The following is a 25213-nucleotide window of genomic DNA, read 5'->3' as shown; positions in this document are numbered from 1 at the left end:
TCCAAGTGTGGCCTAACCAAGGTTCTATACAGCTGCAGCATGACTTCCCAGCTTTTATACGCAATACCCCTGCCTATGAAGGCAAGCATGCCATATGCCTTCCTGACTACCATATCCACCTGCGTTGCCACTTGTGGACCTGTACACCCAGATCCCTCTGCCCGTCAATGCACTTAAGGGTTCTGCCGTTTACTGTATAATTCCTGCCTGTATTAGACCTTCCAAAATGCATTACCTTGCATTTGTCCGGATTAAACTCCATGTGCCATTTCTCCGCCCAAATCTTCAACCGATCTATATCCCATTGTATCCTTCGACAATCCTCTTTACTATCTGCAACTCCTCCAACCTTAGTGTCATCTGCAAACTTACTAATTAGCCCAGTTACATTTTCCTCCAAATCATTTATGTATACTACAAACAGCAAAGGTCCCAGCACTGATCCCTGCGGAACTCCACTAGTCACAGCTCTCCATTGAGAAAAGCACCCTTCCACTGCTACCCTCTGTCTTCTATGACCAAGCCAATTCTGTATCCATCTTGCCAGCTCAGCTCTGATCCCGTGCGGCTTTACCTTTTGTACCAGTCTGCCACGAGGGACCTTGTCAAAGGCCTTACTGAAATCCATGTATATAACATCCACTGCCCTTCCATCATCGATCATCTTTGTCACTTCCTCATCTTTGTCACTTTCAAATGGTGCTGAACATCGTGAAATCATCAGCAAACATCCCCACTTCTGATCTTATGATGGAAGGATAGCTATTGATGAAACAGCTGGAGATGGTAACCCTGAGGAACTCCTGTGCTGAGATAACTGACCTCCAACAACCACAACCATCTTCCTTTATGCTAGTTTTGACTCCAACCAGTGGAGAGTGTTACCTCTGACTCACATTGACCCCAGTTTTGCTAGGGCTCCTTGATGCCACACTTGGTCAAATGCTGTCTTGATGTCAAGAGCAGTCACTCTCACCTCACCCCTGGAGTTCAGCACTTTTGTCCATATTTGAACCAAGGCTGTAATAAGGTCAGGAGCTGGGTGGCCCTAGCAGAACCAAAACTGAGCGTCAATGAGCAGACTATTGCTAAGCAAGTGCAGCTTGATAGCACTGTCGATAACGCCTTCCATCACTTTACTGATGATCGAGAGTGGATTGACGAGGTGGTAATTGCCGGGTTGGATTTGTCTTGCTTTTTGTTTACAGGACCTACCTGGGCAATTTTCTGCTTACTGGGTAGATGCCAGTGTTGTAGCTGTACTGGAACAGCTTGGCTAGGGGCGTGGCAAGTTCTGGAGCACAAATCTTCAGTACTATCGCCGGAATATTGTAAGGGACCATAGCCTTTGCAGTACCCAGTGCCTTCAGCCGTTTCTTGATATCACATGAAGTGAAACGAACTGGCTGGAGACTAGCATCTGTGATGCTGGGAACCACCAGAGGAGGCCGAGATGGATCATCCACTCAGCACTTTTAGCTGAGGATTGTTGAGAATCCTTCAGCCTCATCTTTTGCTGGGCTCCCCCATCATTTGAAGATGGGGATATTTGTGGAACTGCCTCCTCCAGTGAGTTGTTGAATTGATCACCATTCAAGACTGGATGTGACTTGATTGCAGAGCTTACATCTGATCTGTTGGTTGTGGAATTGCTTAGCTCAGTCTCACTTGCTGCCTATGTTGTTTAGCACGCAAATAGTCCTATGTTGTAGCTTCAATGGGTTGACACCACATTTTCGGGTATGCCTGGTGCTGCTTCTGGCATGCCCTCCTGCACTCTTCATTGAACCAGGGTTGATCCCCTGGCTTGATGGTAATGGTAGAGTGGGGGTTATGCCAGGCCATGAGTTTATAGATTGTAGCACAATTCTGCTGCAGCTGATGGCCAACAGAGCCTCATGGATGCCCAGCCTTGAGTTGCTAGATGTGTTCACAATCTATCCCATTTAGCATGATGGTAGTGCCACAAATGATGGAGGGTATGCTCAATGTGAAGATGGGACTTTGTCTCCACAAGGACTGTGCGGTGGTCACTCCTATGATACTGTCATGGACAGATGCACTTTTGGCAAGCAGGTTGGAGCTCACATTACTTCACACCTGAAAGGAAGAGAAAAAGTTGAGAAAAGATAAAAGGTTGAGTTTTTTCCTGCACTTCCTGTTTTTTCAGATCTACAGCATTTTAAAATTCGTTCATGGGGTGTGGGTGCGCTAGCTAGGACAGCATTTATTGGCCATACCTAATTGCCCTCAAGAAAATGGTGGTGAGCTGTCTTCTTGAACCGCTGCAGTCCATGTGGTGTAGGTACACCCACAGTGCTATTAGGGAGGTAGTTCCAGGATTTTGACCCAGTGGCAGTGAAAGAACAGTGATATAGTTCCAAGTCAGGACAGTGAGTGGCTTGGAGGGGAATTTCCAGGTGGTAGTGTTCCCATCTGTCTGCTGCCCTTGTCCTTCTAGATGGTAGTGGTCATGGGTTTGGAAGGTGCTGCCTAAGGAAGCTTGATGACTTCCTCCAGTGCATCTTGTAAATGTTGTATACTGCCGCCACTGTGCGTTGGTGGTGGAGGGAGTGAATGTTCGTTGATGGGATGCTAATCAAGTGGGCTGCTTTGTCCTGGATGGTGCCAAGCTTCTTGAGTGTTTGTTAGAACTGCACTCATCCAGGAAATTGGAGAGTATTCCATCACAATCCTGATTTGTGCCTTGTGGATAGTGGATAGGCTTTGGAGCTGTCAGGATACAAGTTATTCACCATGGGGTTCCTTGCGTCTGGCCTGCTCTTGTAGCCACAGTATTTATATGATGAGTCCAATTCAGTTTCTGGTCAATATAACCACCGGGATGTTAATAGCGGGGGATTCAGTAATGGTAAATTCAGCATTGGCAGAATTACAAAGCCTAACACCCCTCAAAGAAAGAAACTTCCTCCTCGTCTCTTTCTTAAATGGGTGGCCCCTTATTTTGAAAATGTGCCCCGAAGTTCTAAATTCCCCCAAGAGGAAACATCCTCACAGCATCTACCCTGAAAAGCCCCCTCAGAATCATGTGTGTTTCATGTGTTTCTTCCCCTGATAACACAGGGGGTGTACCTACACCACATGGATTGCAGCGGTTCAAGAAGGCAGCTCACCGCCACCTTCTCGAGGGCAATTAAGAATGGGTAATAAATGCTGGCCTAGCCAGTGATGCTCACATACCAAGAACAAACAAAAAAAACAATCATTTCTCATTCTTCCAAACTCCAACGAGTATAGACCCAATCTCTTCTCAAAAGCTAACCCCTTCATCCCAAATATCAGCCTATTGAACCATCATGAGGTTTGCCTCCAGTCCCCATGAAGTCTCATGGCATTAGGTGAAACATGGCCAAGGAAACAGTCTGCTGATTACCATGTAACCCACCACGCCCATCCCTCAGTTAAGGAATCATTACTCCTCCACGTTGACCATTTGGAGGAAGCACCATGGGGACCATTATCACCGTTATCAAGAGTGGCTTGGTAGCACCAGTACAGACTGAAGCCGGCCGAGTCCTAAAGTACAAAGCTGCTAGACTGGTCTATGGCAGGTGAGGGAAGCAACAAGCCTTGAGTACTATTGCTGGAATGTTGTCAGGTCCCATAGCCCTTGCAGTATGCAGTGCCTTCAGACATTTCTTGATATCACGTGGAGTGAAATAAATTGGCTGAAGACTGGTATCTGTGATGCTGGGGACCTCCAGAGGAGGCCGCGATGGATCATCCACTTGCACTTCTGGCTGAGGATTGTTGTGAATGTTTCAGCCTTATTTTTTTGGACTGATGTGTTGGGCTGCTCCATCATTGAGGATGGGAATATTTGAGGAGCCTCTGCCTCCAGTGAGTTGTTGAATTGACCACCAACATTCAAGAACATACTTGATCTCACCCTCACCAACCTGCTTGCCGCAGGTGCAACAACCCTCTGGATCCTCCCTCCCCTTCCCTTCGATCCCATGTCATCATCTAATCACCCCCTTGCCGTGTATTCAGGATACCCCCTGACCTTCCCCTCTGACACTGAACGATTTGTGTTCAGCAAAGTCTTATCCCTTTATGCCGCTATCTTAATGAATTTGGAGCAACTTCTCCCCACCCCCTGCATTCAACGGATCCATTCACCTGCCTACAGTATTTTCCCTCCATCTGGACCCCTCCCTCTGGCCTCTGACCTGCTCTTGATTTTTTTCCATCAAGAACTATTGGTGTGGCATCGGCCATCTTAATTTCTCTGCTTCCCTCACCTATCCTAAACTATCTCCCTCTGAACCTGCTGCAGTCTGTTCTCTCGGGTCTAACCTTGACTTTGTTATCAATCCTGCTGACAAGGGGAGTGTTGTTGTCTGATGTACCTCTACCTTGCAGAGGCTAAGTGCCAAATCTCAGACAGCTCTCCCTACCTTCCCTGGACCATGACCCCACCACGGAACATCAATCCATTGTTTTCAGGATGGTCACTGACCTCATCTCATCTCTGGAGATCTTTACTCCACAGCCTCCAACCTCATTGTTCCCCCCAACCTCATACAGCCCGGTTTTACTTCCTTCTGAAAATCCACAAACAGGACCATCCTGGTAGGCCCATTGTTTCTGCCTGTTCCTGCCCAAATGGCAGAGGGTTATCCTTTGCCATTTCTGCCAACTCCAGCATGATGCCACCACCAAAGACATATTCCCCTCCCCTCCCCGTCAGCATTCCGAAGGGACCACCCTGGTCCAATCCTCAATCACTCAACACCTCAGCCCCTTCCCACAATGACACACTTACTGCGATTGCATGAGGTAACACCTGCCCCTTTGCCTCTTCCCTACTTGCTGTTCAAGGCTCCAAACACTCCTTCCAGGTGAAGCAATGATTTACTTGTACTTCTTTCAAGTTAATCTCCTGCATTTGCTGCTCACAATGCGGCCGTCTCTACATTGGGAGACTAAACACAGACTGGGTGATTGCTTCACCCTGCTTAGTGTGCAAGCATGACCCCAATCTTCCAGTAGCTTGCCATTTCAATTCACTGTCTTGCTCTTATGCTCACATTTCTGTCGTTGACCTGCTGCAGTGTTCCAGTGGAGGCCAACACAAGATGGAGGAACAGCACTTCATCTTCTGATTAGGCAGTTCATAGCCTTCTGGACACAAACGTTGTGTTCAACAGTTTCAGACCATGAACTCTGTCCTGCAGTTTGAATTTTTTTCCCCTCATGCCAGTGTATCTTGTTCTCATGCTTTTGCTTTCAGACAGCGCTCACTTTTATTTTGCTATTAATACCTACTCTGAACAAACTTTGTGTCTTTAATACTATCATTACCACTCCTTTTGCCTGATGTTCTATGATGTTTTTGTCATTTCTCTCTCCCCCACTCCCTAGTCTATCCCTGACCTTCTCTTTTGCTCCACCTGCTCCTCCCCACTTTTACAACAGCATAAAGCCCATCACATTTCTACCTCTCTTCAGTTCCGAAGAAGAGCCATATTGGACTCCAAACGTCAACTCTGTTTCTCTCTCCACAGATGCTGCCAGAGCTGCTGAGTTTTTCCAGCACTGCTTTTATTTGTAATCCTCTTCCTCATAGAGCAGTGGAAGCTGGGTCATTGAATATATTCAAGGCTGAGTTGGACAGATTTTTGATCGACAAGGGAGTTAACAGTTATGGGGGACAGGCAGGAAAGTGGAGTTAAGGCCACAATCGGATCAGCCTTGAGCCAATTGAATAATAGAGTGGGCTCAATGGCCTGAATGGCTTACTCCTGCTCCAGTTTCTTATGGTCTTTTGATTCTGATCATACGTTCCATTAAGGTTCAGACAAATCAGAGGTCTGAGGTGGCAGTAAAACTGTACTGTTTCAAAAGCATTTTTTATTCTTTCATGGGATGCAACCATCGCTGGCTAGGCCACCATTTATTGCCCATCCCTAATTGCTCTTGAGAGCTGCCGCCTTGAACCACTGCAGTCCTTGTGGTGTCGGTACACCCAAAGTGCTGTTAGGGAGGAAGTTCCAGGATTTTGACCCAGCGAAAGTTGTGCAATGCCTGTTGTGTGTTGCACAATTACACCATGCAAAGTGACATGTTGCAGAGGAGGTAATAGAGGGCAGGCATAGAGACCCAGTCAGAAGATAAGCCTGCTAAAAATTTGGTTGCAATTGGAACAATTCTAACATGGGCTTTAATCAACGAGAGCTTCTCTTCAGTGCATGCTTTGCCTAACAATTTCAAGCAGTGATTTCTTTTGCTGCTTTGTGCAGGCAGCACTGGGCATTGCTGGTCTGATTGTACTGGCCATGAAAGAAGCTGGAATGCCTGAAAAGGAAGCACAGAACAAGATATGGATGTTTGACAAGCATGGCTTGCTTTATCAGGTGAGCAAGAGAGCTAAAACGTTTACTTTTAATAACTTTTATGTGAATCAATATGTTGTTGGTTACCTTCCTACATCTTTAGGTATATGGCTTCCGACCTACCTTGTGTACAGGTGAGGCAGTTCCCTTTATTGTCCAGAAAACGTTGAAATGGAGTCTGAGAGCCGAAAAGCAACTCCAAACACTCAGACAGTTATTTCAGAATCTAATTGGAATGCACTTGCAACAATTTTAGTTGGTCTGTGATGAAGACGAAGCTAAATCACTGGAGCTGTAATGATTGAAGAATAGAATGCATGTTTGGAACTGCATTTAATGCACTTAAATGCCTTCCTCTATTGGCAAGTCTGAATTGGAAACTCTGAGAGATGTTCACAAAGCCAAGAGTCAGCACAGAGCCACCATATTTTCCCAAAAGTAAATTAATGATATTTTGTGCAATGGTAACTTGTTTAGAAATTGTTTACAACTCAAAACTGGTGATCCACTTGTCACTCTGGACACTTCAAATGTTTAACAAAATTTTTCGAAATATAATTTGAAATATAGCCAAAACGAATACAAGTGTAATGTCTCAAAACCATATGTTTGGATGTTCTGAAAATCAGTAATCAAAGCGATATATAATTTGAGAGTTACAATTAACTTTTTCAAGTCAAGGAAGTTAATGTTAAACAGAAGAGTTGAAAGTATTGAGAGACAAATTCTTTCCTAACAGCTAGGTTGGGTTTGAACAAATTTCTAAAAATGAAGGATGGGAGTTATATTCAAAAGTTCTGTTAGGATATGAAACCAGTCGCTGACCTGTCACACTTGTGGTCTCCATACAAATGTGAAACATTCAATGATAGTTGCAGTTTAGTTGTTTTAAGTGATTACTTTTTAGACTTTTAGTTTCTATAGTTTCTGAAGTAGCATAAGTAACTTTTTTTATAATTTAAATGTCAACATGAGTTGCCTGAATTCCTATAACAATACACACTAGATGTTTAGTGCAGAAATACTGCTATAGCTCATTATCAAAAAGCAAAAGATGCCTTACCTGTTTTTTCTGAAATGTCTCAAAACACTTCAAATATACTGCCTATATTACAACCAATGCACTTCAAAGTATCAAATACTTCTTAAGTTGCCATCATCTGGGTTACTGATGGTGCATGTTTTTGGCAAATTCAGTGGAGAAGGAAGAGTATGTAGCTTGTATTTGAAAAAAAGTTTCGCCTTACCTCAGGTGTTGGCCAACTTAACTGAGCATGAACTGAGTCTGTATGTTAGAGTTACATTCTAACAATGCTGCTTCGGAACATAGGGTCGTTCAGAGCCAATTGAGGATCATCAGGAAGCATATGCCCACCCAGCACCTGATCATGTAGGCAAGACATTTCTGGATGCAATTAATATACTACAGCCCACTGCCATTATTGGTAAGTAGTAAGAGCTGCAGCAGAATATTTACGACTGAAATAGCTTCATTTGCTACTTTTATAGATTTATTTGGAATGCTTCTTGAGGAAGAGTCCTATGGTGAGTACAGAAGTATATGTGTATTGGAGAATTTTTTTTGAACAAAGAGGGTGCAATTTGAATGATGAGCAGCAGTACAGTGCTCTCTGGCAGTGTGAACTTCAGTCCCCAGTTTTTACTGTAGGTATAAATGTATGTATTTTAAATTGGGACAAATAATCCAGTTATAAACTGCCACCCTATCTGCCCTTTCTCTCTCTCTCTCTTCTCCAAAGATCTTGGAAGTATTGTGGCCTCCCAAATGCATGCCTATATTTCCTGCAAATCCATTTGAATTTCCAGTCAGCTTTTCATTTTGTAGCTTTGCCCGCTTTCATGGTATCAACTTAGAATTTTTTTTCTCCTGTCCCTGACACTGCCCACATCACCACTTTTTTAAACCATTTTTCTGAACGTCCTATTCCTCAGTATTATTTTCTCTGTCATTATCAGCTTTGTGAATTCTCCAGTAACTCGTATGGTATAAACATGCGTGAAGTATAAGTGCAATTATTATTACTAACAGTTATCACTGTGCATAATTCTTATGAAAGCCAATAATATTTTTGGACCTTATTATTTTGTGAAATAACTCAAGTAAGAACATTCATTTCCTCCCAGTGCTGAAACTGCGATTGGTAGCAGAGTTGATGGTGTTGGAATATTCTTTAAAATGGCTTCTTCCAACAGTGCACTAAGAAAACCTGTAATTTATTTTAAGAACATAAAAAAAAGAGTAGGAGTAGGCCATTCAGCCCTGTGAGCCTGCCCTACCATTCAGTGAGATGGTGGCTGATCATCTGCTTCAACACCATTTTCTTGTACCAACCCCGTAACTCCTGATGTTTTTAATATGTAGAAATCGATCCTAGCCTTGAAAATATTTGACGACTGAACCTCCGTAGCCCTCTGGGGCAGAGAATCTCAAATATTCATCACCCTCTGTGTGAAGAAATAACTTTTCAGTCCTAAATGGCCTGCCTTTCTGAGATTGTGTCCATTGGTTCTAGAAACCACCCCCCCGCCCCCCCATCACACACCAGCCAAGGTGTGCATCTACCCTGTCGAGCCCTGTAAGAATTTTGAATGTTTGAATGCGATCATCTCTCATTCTTCTAAATTTCAGAGAACAAAGGCCCAGTCTATTTATTCTTTCCTCATAGGACAATCCCTCTATCCCAGGAATTAATATAATGAACTTTCATTGCACTCCCCCAAAGACAAGTATATCTTTCCTTGGGAAAGGAGATCAAAACTGTACACAATACTCTAGGTGCAGCCCTACCATGGCGCTATATAATTACAATAAGACATCTTTACTCCTATACTCAAACCCTCTTGTAATAAAGGCCAACATTCCATTTGCCACCTTAATTGTTGCTATACCTGCACGTTAGCTTTCAGTGACTCATGAACAAGGACACCCAAGTCCTTTTGAAGTTCAACATCCACATTTCTCTGCGCTGTATTCCATCCGCAAAATTTTTTCCCCACTTGCTCAAGCCTCTCCAAATCCCCATGAAACATCTTTACATCCTCTTCATGACTTTCATTTCCGCCCAGTTTTGTGTCACCTGCAAACTTGGAAATATTACATTTAATCCCCATATACAAATTACTGATTGTGTGTAGCTGGGACCCAAGCACTGATCCTTGTGGTACCCAACCAGTTACAGCCTGCCAACCTGAAAATGACCCACTTATTTCGACTACTCTGTTTTCTGTCTGTTAACCAGTTCTCAATCCATGCTAATATATTACCCCAATCCTGTGTCCTAATTTTGTTTGCTAACTTCTTTTGGGGGAGTTGCTACTAATCGCAGTTTCAGCATTGGGAGGAAATGAATGTTTTTACTTGAGTTATTTCACAAAATAATAAGGTCCAAAAGTGTTCTGAAAATCTAAATATGCAAGATCCACTGGTTCCCCCTTATCTATTCTGCTAGTTATTCTGCCAGCCCCTTTCATAAATCCTTGTTGACTCTGCCCAATCGTACCATTATTTTCTAAGTGTCCTGATATCACCTTCTTTATTATAGCTTCTAGCATTTTCCCTCCTACGAATGTCAGGCTAACAGCTATTCAGTTCCCTGTTTTCTCTCTCCCTCCATTCTTAAATAGTGGGGTTACATTTGCCACCTTTCAACGTGCAGGGACCATTCCAGAGTCTCTAGAATTTTGAAAGATGTCCACCAAAGCATCTACTGTCTCAGCAGCCACCTTGAACCATGGAACCATAGAAAAGTTACAGAACAGAAGGAGGCCATTTGGCCCATCTTGTCCATGCCAACCCGAGGATACCCAGGTGCCCTTTCTAATCCCACCTTCCTGCACCCAGCCCATAGCCCTGCAGCTTACAGCACTTTGTGTGCAGATCCAGGTACTTTTTAAAAGTTTAGAGTTTCTGCCTCTACCACCAACTTGGGCAGCAAATTCCAGACACCCACTACCCTCTGCATAAAAAAGTTCTGCCTCATGTCCTCCCTACACCTTCTGCCACTTACCTTGAATTTATGTCCCCTGGTTCTAGAATTCTCCACCAAGGGAAACAATTTTATCCTGTCCACTCTATCTATTCCCTTCATAATTTCGTACGCCTCAATCAAGTCACCTCTCAGCCTTCTTTGTTCTAAGGAAAAATAACCCCAACCTATCCAATCCCTCCTCGTAGCTACACTTTTTTCTAACCCTAGCAATATTCTTGTAAACCTCCTCCGCACTCTCTCCAGAGCTATTACGTCCTTCCTGTAATGTGGTGACCAGAACTGCACACACTACTCCAGTTGTGGCCTCACCAGTGTTTTATACAATTCCAACATTATATCCTTACTTTTATATTCTATACTTCTGCCATTGAAGGAAACCATTCCATATGCCTTCTTTACAACCTTATCTACTTGAACTGCTGCCTTCGGGGATCTGTGTACTTGTACGCCAAGATCTCTCACTTCCCCTATCCCTCTTAGTATATTCCCATTTATTGTGTAATCCTGTATTCCTCTAGACAACCAGGGGGGTCTAGATTTGGCAGTACCGCTCTTATTTTTGTAAGGGACATGTCTACTTTGTACAATTAGGAACTCGCTTTTTAGTGCTTCCCACTGGTTTTCCACTGTTTTATCGTCCAGCAGGGTTGTCCAGTCCACCTCAGCCAAGTCTCTTCTCATTTCTGCAAAATTTGCCTTCCCCCAGTTCAAGACTTTTACTCCTGCCTTGCCTCTGACCTTTTCCATGGTAATGCTAAATCTAACTGAATTGTGATCACTGTCCCCGATATGGTCGCCAACTGTCACTTCACCCATTTGTCCTTCTTCATTCCCCAAGACTAGGTCTAGAATTGCATCTCCTCTCGTTGGGTTTGTCACTAATTGCTTGAAAAAATTTTCCTGGACACACTGCATAAATTTTTCTCCTTCAGTGCCCCTTATATTGTTTGAATCCCAGTTGATATTAGGATAGTTGAAGTCTCCTACTATTATTGCCCTCTTGTTCTCACAAGCAGAAATTTGCCTACATATTTATTCTTCTATCTCCCTTTCACTATTTGGGGGTCTGTAGTATACTCCCAGTAGTGTGACTGCCCCTTTTTTATTTCTAAGCTCAATCCATAAAGCCTCGTTTGTTGACCCATTTAGTATATCATCCCTTCTCACAACTGGAATTGATTCTTTAACCATTAGTGCTACCCCCCTCCTTTTTTATCTCTACTCTATCGTGTCTGAAGACTATAACCAGGGATATTAAGCTGCCAGTTTTGTCCCTCCTTTAGCCAGGTCTCTGTTATAGCGATGACATTCTGCTGGCATGTGTCCACCTGTGCCCTTAACTCATTTACCTTGTTTGTAATACTCCTTGCATTGAAGTATAAACAGCTCAACCCCATCAGTTTCCCTTGCTGGACACTCTGGGGTGTAGATCATCAGGTACAGGGGATTTATCTACTTTAAGTCCCACTAATTTCTCTGGTACTTTGTTTTTTTACTAATTCAAATATCTTGCAGCTCCTCCTTTACACTAGTCTCTTGATTCTCCATTATTTCTGGGAGGTTTTTAGTATTTTCTTCCGTGAAGACAGATACAAAGTATTTGTTTAGTTTCTCTGCCATTTCCTTATTTCTCCATTTATAAATTCTCCTCACTCCACTTGTAATAGACCCACTTTTTTTGGCTAATCTTTTCTTTTTTGCATACCTATAAAAGCTTTTACTGTCCGTTTTTGTTTCTTGCTAGTTTACTCATTTTTTTTTTCATTTCTTAATCTTTTTCTTGGTTCCCCCTTTGCAAAATTCTAAAATGCTCCCAATTCTCAGGCTTACCTATTTTTTGGAAACTTTATATGCCTCTTCCCTTGAGCAAATGCAATCCTTGATTCCTTTCATTAGCCACGGTTTGAACACTTCGCTTGCTGGATTTTTGTACGTTGAAGTAATATATTTTGGTTGTAAACTATGTATTAGTTCTTTAAATGTTAGCCGTTGCCTGTCTACTATCATACCTTTTAACGCAGCTTCCCAAACCACTGTAGCCAATTTTCCCCTCATACCTGCATAGTTTCCTTTGTTTATATTTAAGGCCCTAGTCACTGATTTGAACTACATCCCTTTCCAACTTAATGTAAAATTGAACCATATTATGGTCATTCTTTCCTAAAGGCTGCTTTACAACAAGATTATTAATTAGCCTTTTTTCATTGCACAATACCATTCTAAATATGGATATAAAATGGCTTGTTCCCTAATTTGTTCCTTAACGTACTGCTCTAGTAAACCATCTTGCATACGTTCCAAGAATCTGTTTTCCACAACATTGGTACTAATTAGGTTTACCCAGTCTATATGTAGATTGAAATCCCCCATGGTTACTGTATTAACCTCCTAGTTATACACACCTCTAATTTCCTGATTTATACTGTGATTTACATTACCACTGCTGTTTGGTGACCTATAAGCTTCCTTGATCTATTGCCTTGTCATGTCCCTTTAATTTACTAAATCTTCCCCTACATGATCCCTTGCATCCTCTAGTGGTTTAGAGCCTTCTCTACTTCCCTAGTTATATGACTTGCTAGAACACTGGCCCTAGCACAGTTCAAGTGCAGACCACCCCAACGGTACAGCTCTCTCTTTCCCCAGTACTGGTACCATTGGCCCATGAATTGAAACCCATTTCACCCACACCAACCTTTGAGCCATGCATTCATCTCTTTAATCTTATTCACCCTACAGCAATTTGCACATGGCTGAGGTAATAATCCAAAGATTATTACCTTTTGAGGTTCTGCTTTTTTAATTTAGTGCCTAACTCTTCATACTCCCTCTATGCAGAACCGCTTTCCTAGTCTTACCTATGTCGTTGGTACCTACATGGACCATGACCATTGGATCCTCCCTCTCCTACTGTAAGTTTTTCTCCAGACCTGAGCAGATATCCAGAACCCTGGCACCAGGCAGGCAGCACAGCCGCCTGGACTCAAGCTTTTGACTGCAGAGAACAGTATCTATCCCCTGACTGTACTCTTTCCTATCACTACCACATTCCTCTTCGTTCCATCCACTCGAATGGCATCCTTCACCGTAGTGCCATGATCAATACGCTCATCCACCTTGTAGTCCTTACCTACACAGGTAGCAAGCACCTCATACCTGTTGGACAGAGTCAGGGACTGAAGCTCCTGCATCACTACATGCTGGCTCCCCATACCTGTCTGACTCGCCGACACATCCTCCTGTCCCTGACGACTAACCAACTCTAAGGTTCTGCCTAACCTAAGGGGAGTGATTGCTTCCTGGAACAAAGTGTCCAGGTAACTCTTCCCCTTCCCTGATGCCCCGCAATGTCAGCAACTCGGAGCCAAAGTTTCCTAAGCTGCAGACACTTCCTGCAGAAATTGATGTCTGGGATTGCAGAGCATCCCACAGATTCCCACATGCTGCATTCACAGCACACTACCAGCCTTGCCATATCTTTCCAATCTTAGTTATTTAATTAGCCAATTTGTTTATAATTTATGTAGATAAAGAAATAGAAAGTTGCACTTGCCTAGCTTGGAGAGAAGGAAAGAAACTCACCAACCACTGGAGGCTGATAAAATTAGAAAGAGGAGTACCTCTTTTCCCTATGACCAAATTCCCACCTAAACCAAATTCCCAACTCCTCAGTCAATTGACCTCTCACTCAGGCATAGTCTGGTGTCCGCACGCTCTTTACTTCCAATTGTGATTAAATATTTAAGTTGAATTTTAAATATTGTAGGTTTTCTCAATGATACCTATTGGAAAGTGGACATAGTACAAAACTAGGGACTAAATTAAATACGAGTAGTATGACTTCAATTCTTTTGCAAGTTTGTTTTTGTTAAAGCGTGAAAGTAAAGTTTTAAATCCTTATTGCATACAAATTCTGTACTTTGCTTCTAGATGATTTTAAACCTTCCTCTGCGAGCAAACTCTGAATTCTGACCACAATAATGTTCATTTTGCTGTGACTTTACTATAACTTCACATTCTAATAAAGGGTGTGAATTGGAGGGAATGTTAATTTTTGCATTGAACCTGATTTCAAGGGTTTCTGTGCAAATAATAATAAATCTGCAAATGTTTGGAATCTGTAGCGTAACCAGAAATGTACAGAATTCAAGTTCGTAGCAAGTTTTAGTCTGTTTTTTTTTCTTTCCCCGCTCTCTCCAAAGATTTCAGGTTGATTTTGTTCAATTTATTTTTGGCAGGAGTAGCAGGTGCTGGCAGACTGTTCACCAAAGAAGTGATTAGTGCCATGGGAAACATCAATGAACGTCCTATAATTTTTGCACTAAGTAATCCGACAGATAAAGCTGAATGTACTGCAGATGAAGCATATACTTTAACAGAGGTATCATGGCTAGATTACTCTTTCATTTTTATGAATACAAGAAGAAAGACTTGCATTTATACAGTGCTTTTTATGACACCAGACTCCTCAATGCCCTTTACAATCAATGAAGTACTTCTGAAGCATAGTCACTGTTGTAATGTAGGAAATGCAGCAGGCTGCCACAAACACAGTGATAATGATTGGATAATCTGTTTTTGTGATCTTGATTGAGGGGTAAATATTGGCCAGGACACCAGGGAATAACCCCTGTTTTTATGTGAAATAGTGCCACATGATCTTTTACATCCATTTGAGGGGATAGCTGGAACTGTAGTTTATCATCACATTGAGAGACATTGTTGCACTCCCATAGTACTGCATTGGAATGTCAGCTTTTACTTTTGTGCTCAAATCTGGAGTCCTATTTGAACCCAGAACCATGTGACTTGATGAGAGTGCTGCCAGCTGAGCCATGACTGACACTGCGGCAAATTTTCAAACTCCATATGCCAAATATATGCCCTTAAGTGGAGGTTTACAAAAGAGAATACATCAATTTGCCATCTGTGATTTTCAGTTGTTTATAATGAAGTAATATTTAATCCCTTCCTACTATAATCTATACATAGGATTCAAGCTTTACTCCAGAGATTTGAGCATATAATCTAATTTTACACTTAATGATGCATTTGCCATGATGCATTTACCTTAATTGTCTGGCTGATTTATTTTTGTTGTCTTGGGCGTGACAAAAGATTCAGTATCATCTTCTTCCTTGCAAATGTTGGTAAGATTTGAATTAAAATATACCGTTCTGTGTGCCAAGACCCCAATGACTAAATGCACGATTTGAACCCATGGTTCAAGGGTGTAGCAATGTTTTTTCTGCTTCTTGTTGGCCTTGTGCTGGTTCTGCTGCTTTTTGCTCTCAAATTGTTCTATCTTCTGGTAATTCTATTGCACTTCGTCCAACTCCAAATCTCATTGTCAACTTTCAATTTCAGCATTTCTAAATGGAACACCCCTTCCGTGTCTTATAATTTTAGCGTTGTGCTGGCACTGTTTCCTCTACCTTGATTATGTTAGGTCAATTGCTGCTTTTTTTTTGAGATGTTGCTTTTTATTGCTGATAAGACATGCTATTGGAGCTTTTCACTTTGCACTCATCAGGACAGATGCAAGAATGCCAACTTTCAAAGGGAACAATAATTTATACTGCATGAGAAAAGGGCTGCTGATGGGTTGGCAGATTGGCTCTGATTGGTCAAGTCATTTCCATGGCAAATGCATCAGGGAGCTATTGACCCCTGTGCTTTTGATTATTCAAAAAAAGGTGCAATGTCTGGCCATTTACTTTGCCTGCAGTTCGAGGCTAGGTCCATGCACATGAATATATGTAGCTTCTGGCAAGCGTTAAGTGAGCTACATTCTGAACCCGACTGATAATCTTAAATTGATTGTTAGTATAATTCTTAGCACACTCGGGATTGCTGCACAAATGCTGTACAATCGCGGAATCACATCAAATGTTAGGCATTGGACGGGATTTTCCGCACCCACCTGATGCTGGGATTGTCTGGTGGACTTCTGGCTGGGGCGCTGCCTCGCCCGCGACAGGACCCACCCACGACGAGGCTAGAAAATCCCTGTCTTTATGTCCTGACTTTTGCAAGGATGGGTTGGCTGAGTATGGTTAGTACTCTGCCTGTTGCAAGTAGCCAAAGGGGCATGCTATTTAAATGACCTGCCAGCCGTTGTGACGAATGGCCGATGTACCTGGAATTGCGCCAGCACTGAGATTCATGTACAACATTACTCATTTGTGTGGTCGGCAGATGCCTTTTTGGTTTGATGACATCATCCTGTTGGTGGAAAACACCACTCGTGTTGCCACTGCATAGTAGCATTGTGAAATGAGAAGCTTCCCCTTTTGTTTAAATATTCCAGATAGCCTGGACATTTTTCAGGTTCGAAAGTGGTGGCCTGAAGTCCATTTGTTAGTGTGCGCCATACACAGCAAGCAATGATCTGATCAAGGTAGCTATTTTCCAGCATGTTGGCTTTGATGCAAACTATTTCGGTGTCATATTTGCACAGTGAGCGAATGGCTTTGGCCCTATTTATGAGATTGCCGATTAGGCTTGTAGTGCGTGGAGCTGAAGGAATCTCGAGGCATATATTGACCACTGAAGGTAGGTTTGCAGTAGACAGTGATAGAGATCCCATTAGCAGATTTCTCAACTAGCATGCTGAGAAGAGAGAAATTGTTAGGCTGCTTCATTTCAATTTGAAAGTGAGGTGGAGCACGTTGGGCGTCTAAGGAAATCCTTGCAGCTGCAGATTCAGATGTAGCAAACTTTTCATCTACTTATCGAAAAAGTAATATGTCCACATGTTGCACCTTTTTTGAATCAACAAAAGCATGGGGGACAATAGCTTCCTGGTGCATTAGCCATGGCAACACCTGGACCAATCAAAGCTGATTTGCCAACCAATCAACACACCTTTACTCGTACAGTAGAAATTGTTCCCTTTGAAATTTGGCATTCTTGCGCCTGTCCTGATGAGTGCAAGCTGAAAAGTGTTGACAGCATTTCTTTCAGCAATATTCAACTTCTGTGCTACAAAGTGATTGCTACTTTTGTTGATTTCACTTTAAGATCTTGAATCAATTTCGTCTTGTTATATTTAACCCCGAGATGAGCTTTCAACTACATGTAAAAGAGAGAGTGGCTGCCCTTGACATCAAGGCAACATTTGACAGTGTGGCATCAGGGACCCCTAGCAAAACTGAAGTCAATAGGAATCGAGGTAAAACTCCACTGGTTGGGGTCATACTGAGCACAAGGGAAGGTGATTGTGCTTTTTGCAAGTCAATCATCTCAGTCTCAGGACATCACTGCAGGAGTTCCTCAGGGTAGTGTCCTCAGCCCAACCATCTTCAGCTGCTTCATCAATGACCTTCCTTCCAACGTAACATCAGAAGTGGGGATGTTCGCTGATGATTGCATAATGTTCACCATTCATGACTACTCAGATACTGAAGCAGTATCAGTCCATATGTAGCAAGACTTGAACAATAATTCAGACTTGGGCTGATTTGTGGGGTGAATGTTACTTGCCACTTAAGTGCCAGGCAATGACCATCTTCAACAAGAGAGGATCTAACCATATCCCCATGACGTTCAATGGCATTACATTCACTGAAGCCCCCATTATCAACATACTGGGGGCTACCTTTGACCAGAAATTGAACTGGACCAGCCATATAAACACTAGCTACAAGAGCTGGTCAGATGCTGGGAATTCTGTGGCAAGTAACTCACCTCCTGAATTCCCAAGGCCTGTTCTCCATCTGCAAAGCACAAGTCAAGAGTGTGATGAAATATGCTTCACATGCCTGGATGAGTGCAACTTCAACACTAGAAGCTTGATACTATCCCAGATAAAGCAGCCCACTTGATTGACACCCCATCCACCACCTTTAACATCCACTCCCTCCACCACCCCTGCACAGTGTCAACAGTGTCTACCATCTGCAAGATGCACTATAATCAAGGCCCTTTTGACAGTACCTCCCAAACCTGTGACCTCTAGAACCTAGAAGGACAAGGGCAGCAGATGCACAGGGACACCACCACCTGCAGTCCCCTTCCAAGCCACACCTCATCCGGACTTGGAGCTATATTGCCGGTCTTTCACTGTTGCTGGGTCAAAATCCTGGAACTCCCTCCCTAACAACACTGTACGTGTACCTACACCACAAGGATTGCAGGGTTCAAGAAGGCACTCACCACCCCCTTCTTGAGGGCAATTAAGGTAGGGCAGAAAAGGCTGGCCTAGCCAGTGACACCCATGTCTCATGAATAATTTTTTTAAAACTTTCCAGAAGTTGTCTGTTTTAAAGGAGGAATAACTGTGAATGCTAACAGCTTCGTATCATTACGACTGAAAAATCTAAGCCGTTGTCTGAACTTGCCTCTTGCATTCCTTCATTAAAATTGTTAGGTCATTTATCTAATTTTTTGTGGATTGATGGTGTGGTAAATCGGCTGCTATGTTTTCTGACAGCAACTCAAAAGTACTTCACGGAAAGACTGGGCTGCTGAGTGCATGAAAGGTCCTAAACTAACTGCAAGATCTTTGTCTTGGTCTCTTTGTGTTCAATCTCTGAGCCTGACAAAAGATTGTTTTCAGTTTTCTGTTGTAAAAACATTACACAGTTGTCTTTTCTTTCTCCCTCTGCTTATAAATGAGTTGGGGAGAGTATTTTAACCACTTTTCGTCTTTTGCTTTTTTAAAAATAAAAACAGAACTTGTCTGACTTTGTTACTGACCTTTTGTTTGATTTACAGGGAAGATGCCTTTTTGCCAGTGGCAGTCCATTTCGCCCAGTGACTCTACCAGATGGACGTGTGTTTTACCCAGGACAGGGAAATAATGCCTACATTTTTCCTGGTTAGTGAGACATATTTGGCCCTATGCCTGCTTAAAGATCTTTGTTCTGGATTTAGAATCTCACCATCTTGTCTGAGTTCTTTAGTTATTTTGATCTTTATTCCTGAGCTTGAGTAAAAAAATCAAGGCTGACATTCCAACGCAGAACTGAGGGAGCGCTGCACTGTCGGAGGTGCTGCCTTTCAGACGTTAAACAGAGGCTCCATCTGCCCCATTGGGTGGATGTAAAAGATCTCATGACAATATATTGAAGAAAATCAGGAGAATTATCCCTGGTGTCGTGGTGAATGTTTCTCTCTCCATCAACATCACAAAAACAGACTAACTAATCATCACATTGCTGTTTGTGGGAGTTTGTTATGCAAGTAGACTTCTGAGTTCCTACATTACAACAGTGATTCACAATCACTTTGTTACAGCCCATTTTGTCTGCTGTGTCTGCACCGGCCTTCCGAATTAGCATTATTAGCATTAGTGCCATTTTCCTGCCTTTTCCCTTTAACCTTATGCATTGTTTCTATTCAAATAATCATCTAATGCCCTCTTGAATGCCTCTTTTGAAGCTGTTTGAAAAAGTACTGTAAAGCACTGAGACATCAGGTAGTCGTGGAATGTATTATATAAATATACTTGTTTTCTTTTTGTACCATCAAGCTTTCCTTCACCTCCACCAAATAACTTAACTTTTCCTCTTTTAGTAACTTTTTTTTTAAAGCTGAATTCTATAGGTGTTGATTTTTGCATGTGGAGAGTTGAGCACGATTTATTTTTTGACCTTGTTTTTAGCCTATTTTTCAATCACCATTTTGGGTCTCTTCTTTCAAATGGGAATCTGTTCTGTTTATGACATTTAGAAGTGCACTGGGCAGTAGACCTCAACAGGAAACTAAGAATTAACTTACAAATTTTATTAAGGTATTTTTGCAGTTTATAAACTAGGAATTGCAACACTGACATAAAACTAACGCTATCACTAACTTATTAATATTTTAGGAAATTCTTGTCTGCAGTGTAAATCTTTTTGAATTAAAATTGCCCTTGAGGAGGTGGTGGTGAACTGCCGCCTTGAACCACTGCAGTCTATGTGATGTAGGTGCACCCATAGTGCTGTTTGGAAGGGAGTTCCAGAATTTTGACCCAGTGACGGTGAAAGAGCAGCGATATAGTTCCAAGTCAGGATGGTGTGTGGCTTGAAGGGGAACTTGCAGGTGGTGGTGCTCCCATGCCCCTGCTGCCCTTGTCCTTCTGCAGATTTGGAAAGTGCCGGTGAAGGAGCCTTGATGAGTTGCTGCAATGCATCATGTAGATGATGCACCCTGCTGCCACTGTGCATCGGTGGTGGGGGGGAATCAGTGTTGAAGGTCATGGTTGGGGTGCCAGTCAAACAGGCTGCTTTGCCCTGGATGGTTTTAAGCTGTTTGTGTTGTTGGAGCTGCACTCGCCCATGCAAGTGGAGAGTATTCTATCTTGTGTATTGTTGATGGTGGACAGGCTATGAGGAATCAGATGAGTTATTTGCCATAGGACTCCTAGCATCTGACCTCTTATTGCCACAGTATTTAAATGGCTGGTTCATTTCAGTTTCTGGCCTATAGTAACCCCTAGGATGTTGATAGTGGGGAAATTCAGCAGTAGTAATGTCATGGGGAGATGATTGATCTCCCTCTTGTTGGAGATGGTCATTACCCAGCATTTGTGTGGCTTGAACGTTACTTGCCCACTTATCAGCCCAAGTATGAATATTGTCCAGGTCTTGCTGCATATGGACACAGACTGCTTCAGTATCTGAGGAGTTGTGAATGGTGCTGAATATTGTGAAATCATCTGTGAACATTCCCAATTCTGACCTTATGGAGGGAAGGTCATTGATGAAGCAGCTGAAGATGGTTGGACCTAGGTCACTACCCTGAGGAACTCTTGCAGTGGTGTCCTGGGACTGAGATGATTGACTTCCAATGACCACAGCCATGTTACTTTGTGCCAGGTATGACTCCAACCAGTGGAGAGTTTTCCGCCAGATTCCCATTGACTTCAATTTTGCTAGGGCTCCTTGATGCTACACTTGGTCAATTGCTGCCTTGATGTCAAGGGCAGTCATTCTATCTCTGTTGTCCATGTTTGGACCAAGGCTGTAATGAGATCAGGAGCTGAGTGGCCCTGACAGAACCCAAACTGGATATCAGTGAATACGTTATGGCTTGATAGCACTGTGATTAACAGTCTGTCACTCAATTTTCACTGTTTTACCTACACAACATTTAGTTACGTGGAATTAAAACGGATAATACTACAAATATAGTAAATCAGGCAGCATAGTGTAGAGACGAAAAGAGTTATTGTTTCAGTTCTGTGATGTTTCAAAAGAACTGGAAAAGGTTAGAGATCTAACAGGTTTTAAGCAGGTGCAGAGGAAAGGAAAGGATGATGGAGTGTGAAAAAAAGAGGAAAAGTCTGATTAGGCAGAAGATGAGAGAATTCTTTCCATTTACGCGTCCTCTGAGCCTATTGTTTCTTTCTTAACTTGTCCTATTACCATCTCCTTTTGTATAGCACCATTATCTCTTTTGTCATTTAATCTCTCCTGCCTTCTGCCCTATCTCAGACTTTCCCATTTGTTCTTCACCCCACCCCACCCCCTATATTTTCTTAAAACCTGTTAGCCCTCTAATATCTTCCAGTTCTGATAAAAGGTCATTGACCCGAAACATAAACTTTACTTCTCATTTCACACATGTACCTGACCTGCTGAAGATTTCCAGCACCTACAGGATTTTGTTTTTGTATCTGGTTACAAAGCTCTGATTAAGAAAGTGGACTTAAATAAGATGCACTGTGTGATAATACATTCTAAATTTTTCCCAAACGTGAACAGCTGTGCAGGGTTCCTACCCCCTAGTATGTAGCTTTGGTGCAATAAGAATGCTGTCACTGAAATTATCTGTCTTGGTTGCAGGTGTGGCGCTGGCTGTAATCCTTATTGGGGTTCGTAATATCAGCAGTCAAATTTTCTTGGAAGCTGCAAAGGTTTGTGGTGAAAACAAAAAATACCTGCAATATGTGGACTTGGAGAGGCAATGTTTTTTCCTGCAGGTCATCTGTGATTTAATCTTAGCTGATAGAAATCCTGGTTGAGATAAGGGTTTAATTTAGGCACTCTAACCAGAGGCTAAATATCTTCAATCTCAACCAGTGGCCAGTTTCCAGCTGTCACTGGGATTATTTTGTATTGAGGAATAAAATAATTTCAGGTATCTAGTGCCAGCACCAATCATTCCCAGGTTAAAAGATATGTGTTAAGCTCCCACTGCTCTACCAAACAATGTATCTTAGCCCTAACCTAGGGCAGAATTTTGCCCTTGATGAGCGGGTGGGCCCCACCGGCTGGGCAGCGGGCGGCAATGGGCCCCGCCACCGTTTTAAGTGGGCAGGCCAATTAAGGGCTGCCCGACGGGAAGCTTTATGCACTTCCTGTGCAGGGGGGAAGGGATTCTCCAACTCTGAGTGCGCTCTTTCGCGCATGCGTGTGAAAGAGCGCACATCTCCCTGAGACTAAGTGCTGCCTCAGGGAGAGCGCTGACAGTGTTTGAAACTTTAAAAATAGAAAAATAAAAAAATGATTAGCATGTCCACCTTGTGACAATGTCATACGAGATGGGACATGTTAATAAATATCACAAAAACTTTATTAAACTTTTTTAAAACAGACATGAAACCTCATCCCGCCATTGGTTGAGGTTTCATGTTTTTTTCAGAAGCCCACTGGGGCTCCTGGCCTGCCCGCCGGTCTTAAGGTTGGATGGGCAGGGCCTTTAAGTGGTTTAACTACCCTGTCAATGGCCTCAATTGTCCATTGACAGGTCGGCGGGCGGACAGCTAATCGCGCTGTCCGCCCACCTTCCTGAATATTTAAATGAGGCAGGATGATGAAGGGGGTTTCCCCTGACATCATCCCGCATCGGTGAGTGGGCCCTGCCCCCAGCTCACCAACGGAAAAATTCTGCCTGTAGGGTGAGTTTAAATGTGCAGAAAGGCCTTTTAAGTTGGATCGTTTTATTATAATTTTTTTAAAAGTTCTCTTTCTGGAGAGCCACCGATATCAATTTCCTACACTAACCATTCTTGTGGTACATCTACTCCACTCTTAACCTTGGCTGTCAAGCATAAAATGGGCTGGGAGCAGTTAAAAGTACGCACTTTACTTCGTGAACTGAAAAACACTAGGATCCCACGGAGATTTTAACCTTGTAGTTAAAGGTACTGAGTGACTATTCAGTGCAACTACCCAAAGCTGGTTGTGTGCCTCTTCTCATTTACATGTCAAGTGCAGTGATGTAATAGGAACCAGATTTAATTTTTAATAGGCCTAAGCAAGGAAGCCGCTGTGGTTTTCCCACCGGATAAAAGTCATTGAGTACCTACTGGGGGGAAAAGAAGGGCTAAGTCTATGATTTTTGGGGTCTGGGCAGGGGAAGGCATAGGGTGTAGGAGCAGAAGTAGGCCATTCAGCCCATCAAGTCTGCTCTGCCATTCATTGAGATCATGGCTGAGCTGATAATTAATCTGATAACTTTCCTGCCTTTTCCCCATAACCCTTGATTCCCTTACTGTTTAAAAATCTGACCATCTCAGCCATGAATATACTTAACCACCCAGCTTCTACAGCCCTCTGCGGTAAAGAATTCCACAGATTGACTACCCTCTGAGAGAAGAAATTCCTCCTCATCTCAGTTTTCAAATGAGTGCTCCCTTACTCTGAGTTTATGCCCTCTGGTCCTAGACTCTCCCAAAGGGGAAATAACCTCTCAACATCTACCCTGTCAAGCCCCCTAAGAATCTTATGTTTCAATAAGGTCGCCTCTCATTTTTCTAAACTCCAATGAGTACAGGCTCAACCTATGCTCATAAGAAAATCCCTCCATCCCCAGGATCAACCTAGTGAACCTTCTCTGGACTGCCTCCAATGCTAGTACATCTTTCCTTAGATAAGGGGACCAAAACTGTTCACATTATTTTAGGTGTGGCCTTGTATAGTTTTAGCAAGACTTCCCTATTTTTATTCTCCATTCCCTTTGAAATAAAGGCCAACATTCCATTTGCATTCCCTAACACTTGTTGAACTTGTATGTTAGCTTTTTGGATTCATGCACAAGGACTCCCAAATCCCTCTGTGCTGCTGTCTTCTGCAGTCTTTCTCCATTTAAATAATATTCAGCTCCTCTATTCTTCCTGCCAAAGTGCATAACCTCACATTTTTGCACATTATATTCCATCTGCCAAGTTTTTGCCCACTCACTTAATTGTCTATATCCCTCTGTAGACTCCTTGTGTTATCCTCACCATTTGCCTTCCTTCCTGTTTTTGTCATCCGCAAACTTGGTGATAGTACATTCACTTATCTTATCCAAGTCATTAATATATATTGTAAATAATTGTGGTTCAAGCAGTGATCCCTGTAGCACTCCACTAGTTACAGGTTGTCATCCTGAAAATGCCCCTCTTATCCCAACTCTGTCTTCTATTAGTTAGCCAATCCTCTATCCATGCTAATATACTATCCCCAACACCGTGGGCTGTTGTCTTATTAGGCAGCCTTATTTGCGGTGCCTTATTGAACGCCTTTTGGCAATCCAAATATATTACATTACTGGTTCCCCTTTATCTATCCTGCTTGTTACCTCCTCAAAGAATTCTAATAAACTTGTTAGGCATGATTTCGCCTTTATGAAGCCATGCTGACTCTGCTTGATTAGATTATGTATTTCTGAATTCTCTGCTATCGCATCCTTTATAATAGACTCCAACATTTTCCCAATGACAGATGCTAAGATAACTGGCCTATAGTTACCTGTTTTTTGTCTCCCTCCCTTTTTGAATAAGGGTGTTACATTGGCCCTGCCCTTGACAAACGCAAACCCCTGAGAGACAGCTCTGGAAGCCGATCCAGCTATTTTCTGCTACTCAGTGCCCAACTGAAGTTAAAGCTGAAGCTAAGTAAATTTAAGTGAATATTAGTGAACTCATTA

The 25213-nt window shown here is 42.6% G+C and overlaps 1 protein-coding gene across 7 annotated transcripts in view; it reads left to right on the top strand.

The window, feature by feature from the left end:
• The window catches only part of me2 (malic enzyme 2, NAD(+)-dependent, mitochondrial), a 93530-nt gene that overhangs the window by 62772 nt on the left and 5545 nt on the right, over window positions 1-25213 (top strand). For 6 of the 7 annotated variants that reach the window (XM_041191956.1, XM_041191924.1, XM_041191931.1 and 3 more), the window contains 5 exons: window positions 6267-6380; window positions 7690-7804; window positions 14608-14750; window positions 19088-19190; window positions 22144-22214. In XM_041191956.1, coding sequence (XP_041047890.1) covers window positions 6267-6380; window positions 7690-7804; window positions 14608-14750; window positions 19088-19190; window positions 22144-22214 — 546 coding nt within the window. The remainder of the gene's footprint in view (window positions 1-6266; window positions 6381-7689; window positions 7805-14607; window positions 14751-19087; window positions 19191-22143; window positions 22215-25213) is intronic. The other variant, XM_041191949.1, reaches the window with a different exon arrangement.

Source organism: Carcharodon carcharias, chromosome 1, assembly GCF_017639515.1.
Source record: "Carcharodon carcharias isolate sCarCar2 chromosome 1, sCarCar2.pri, whole genome shotgun sequence".
NCBI lineage: Eukaryota > Metazoa > Chordata > Chondrichthyes > Lamniformes > Lamnidae > Carcharodon > Carcharodon carcharias.
Note: the sequence above shows the minus strand (reverse complement) of the source record. Positions and strands in the feature narration are given on the sequence as shown.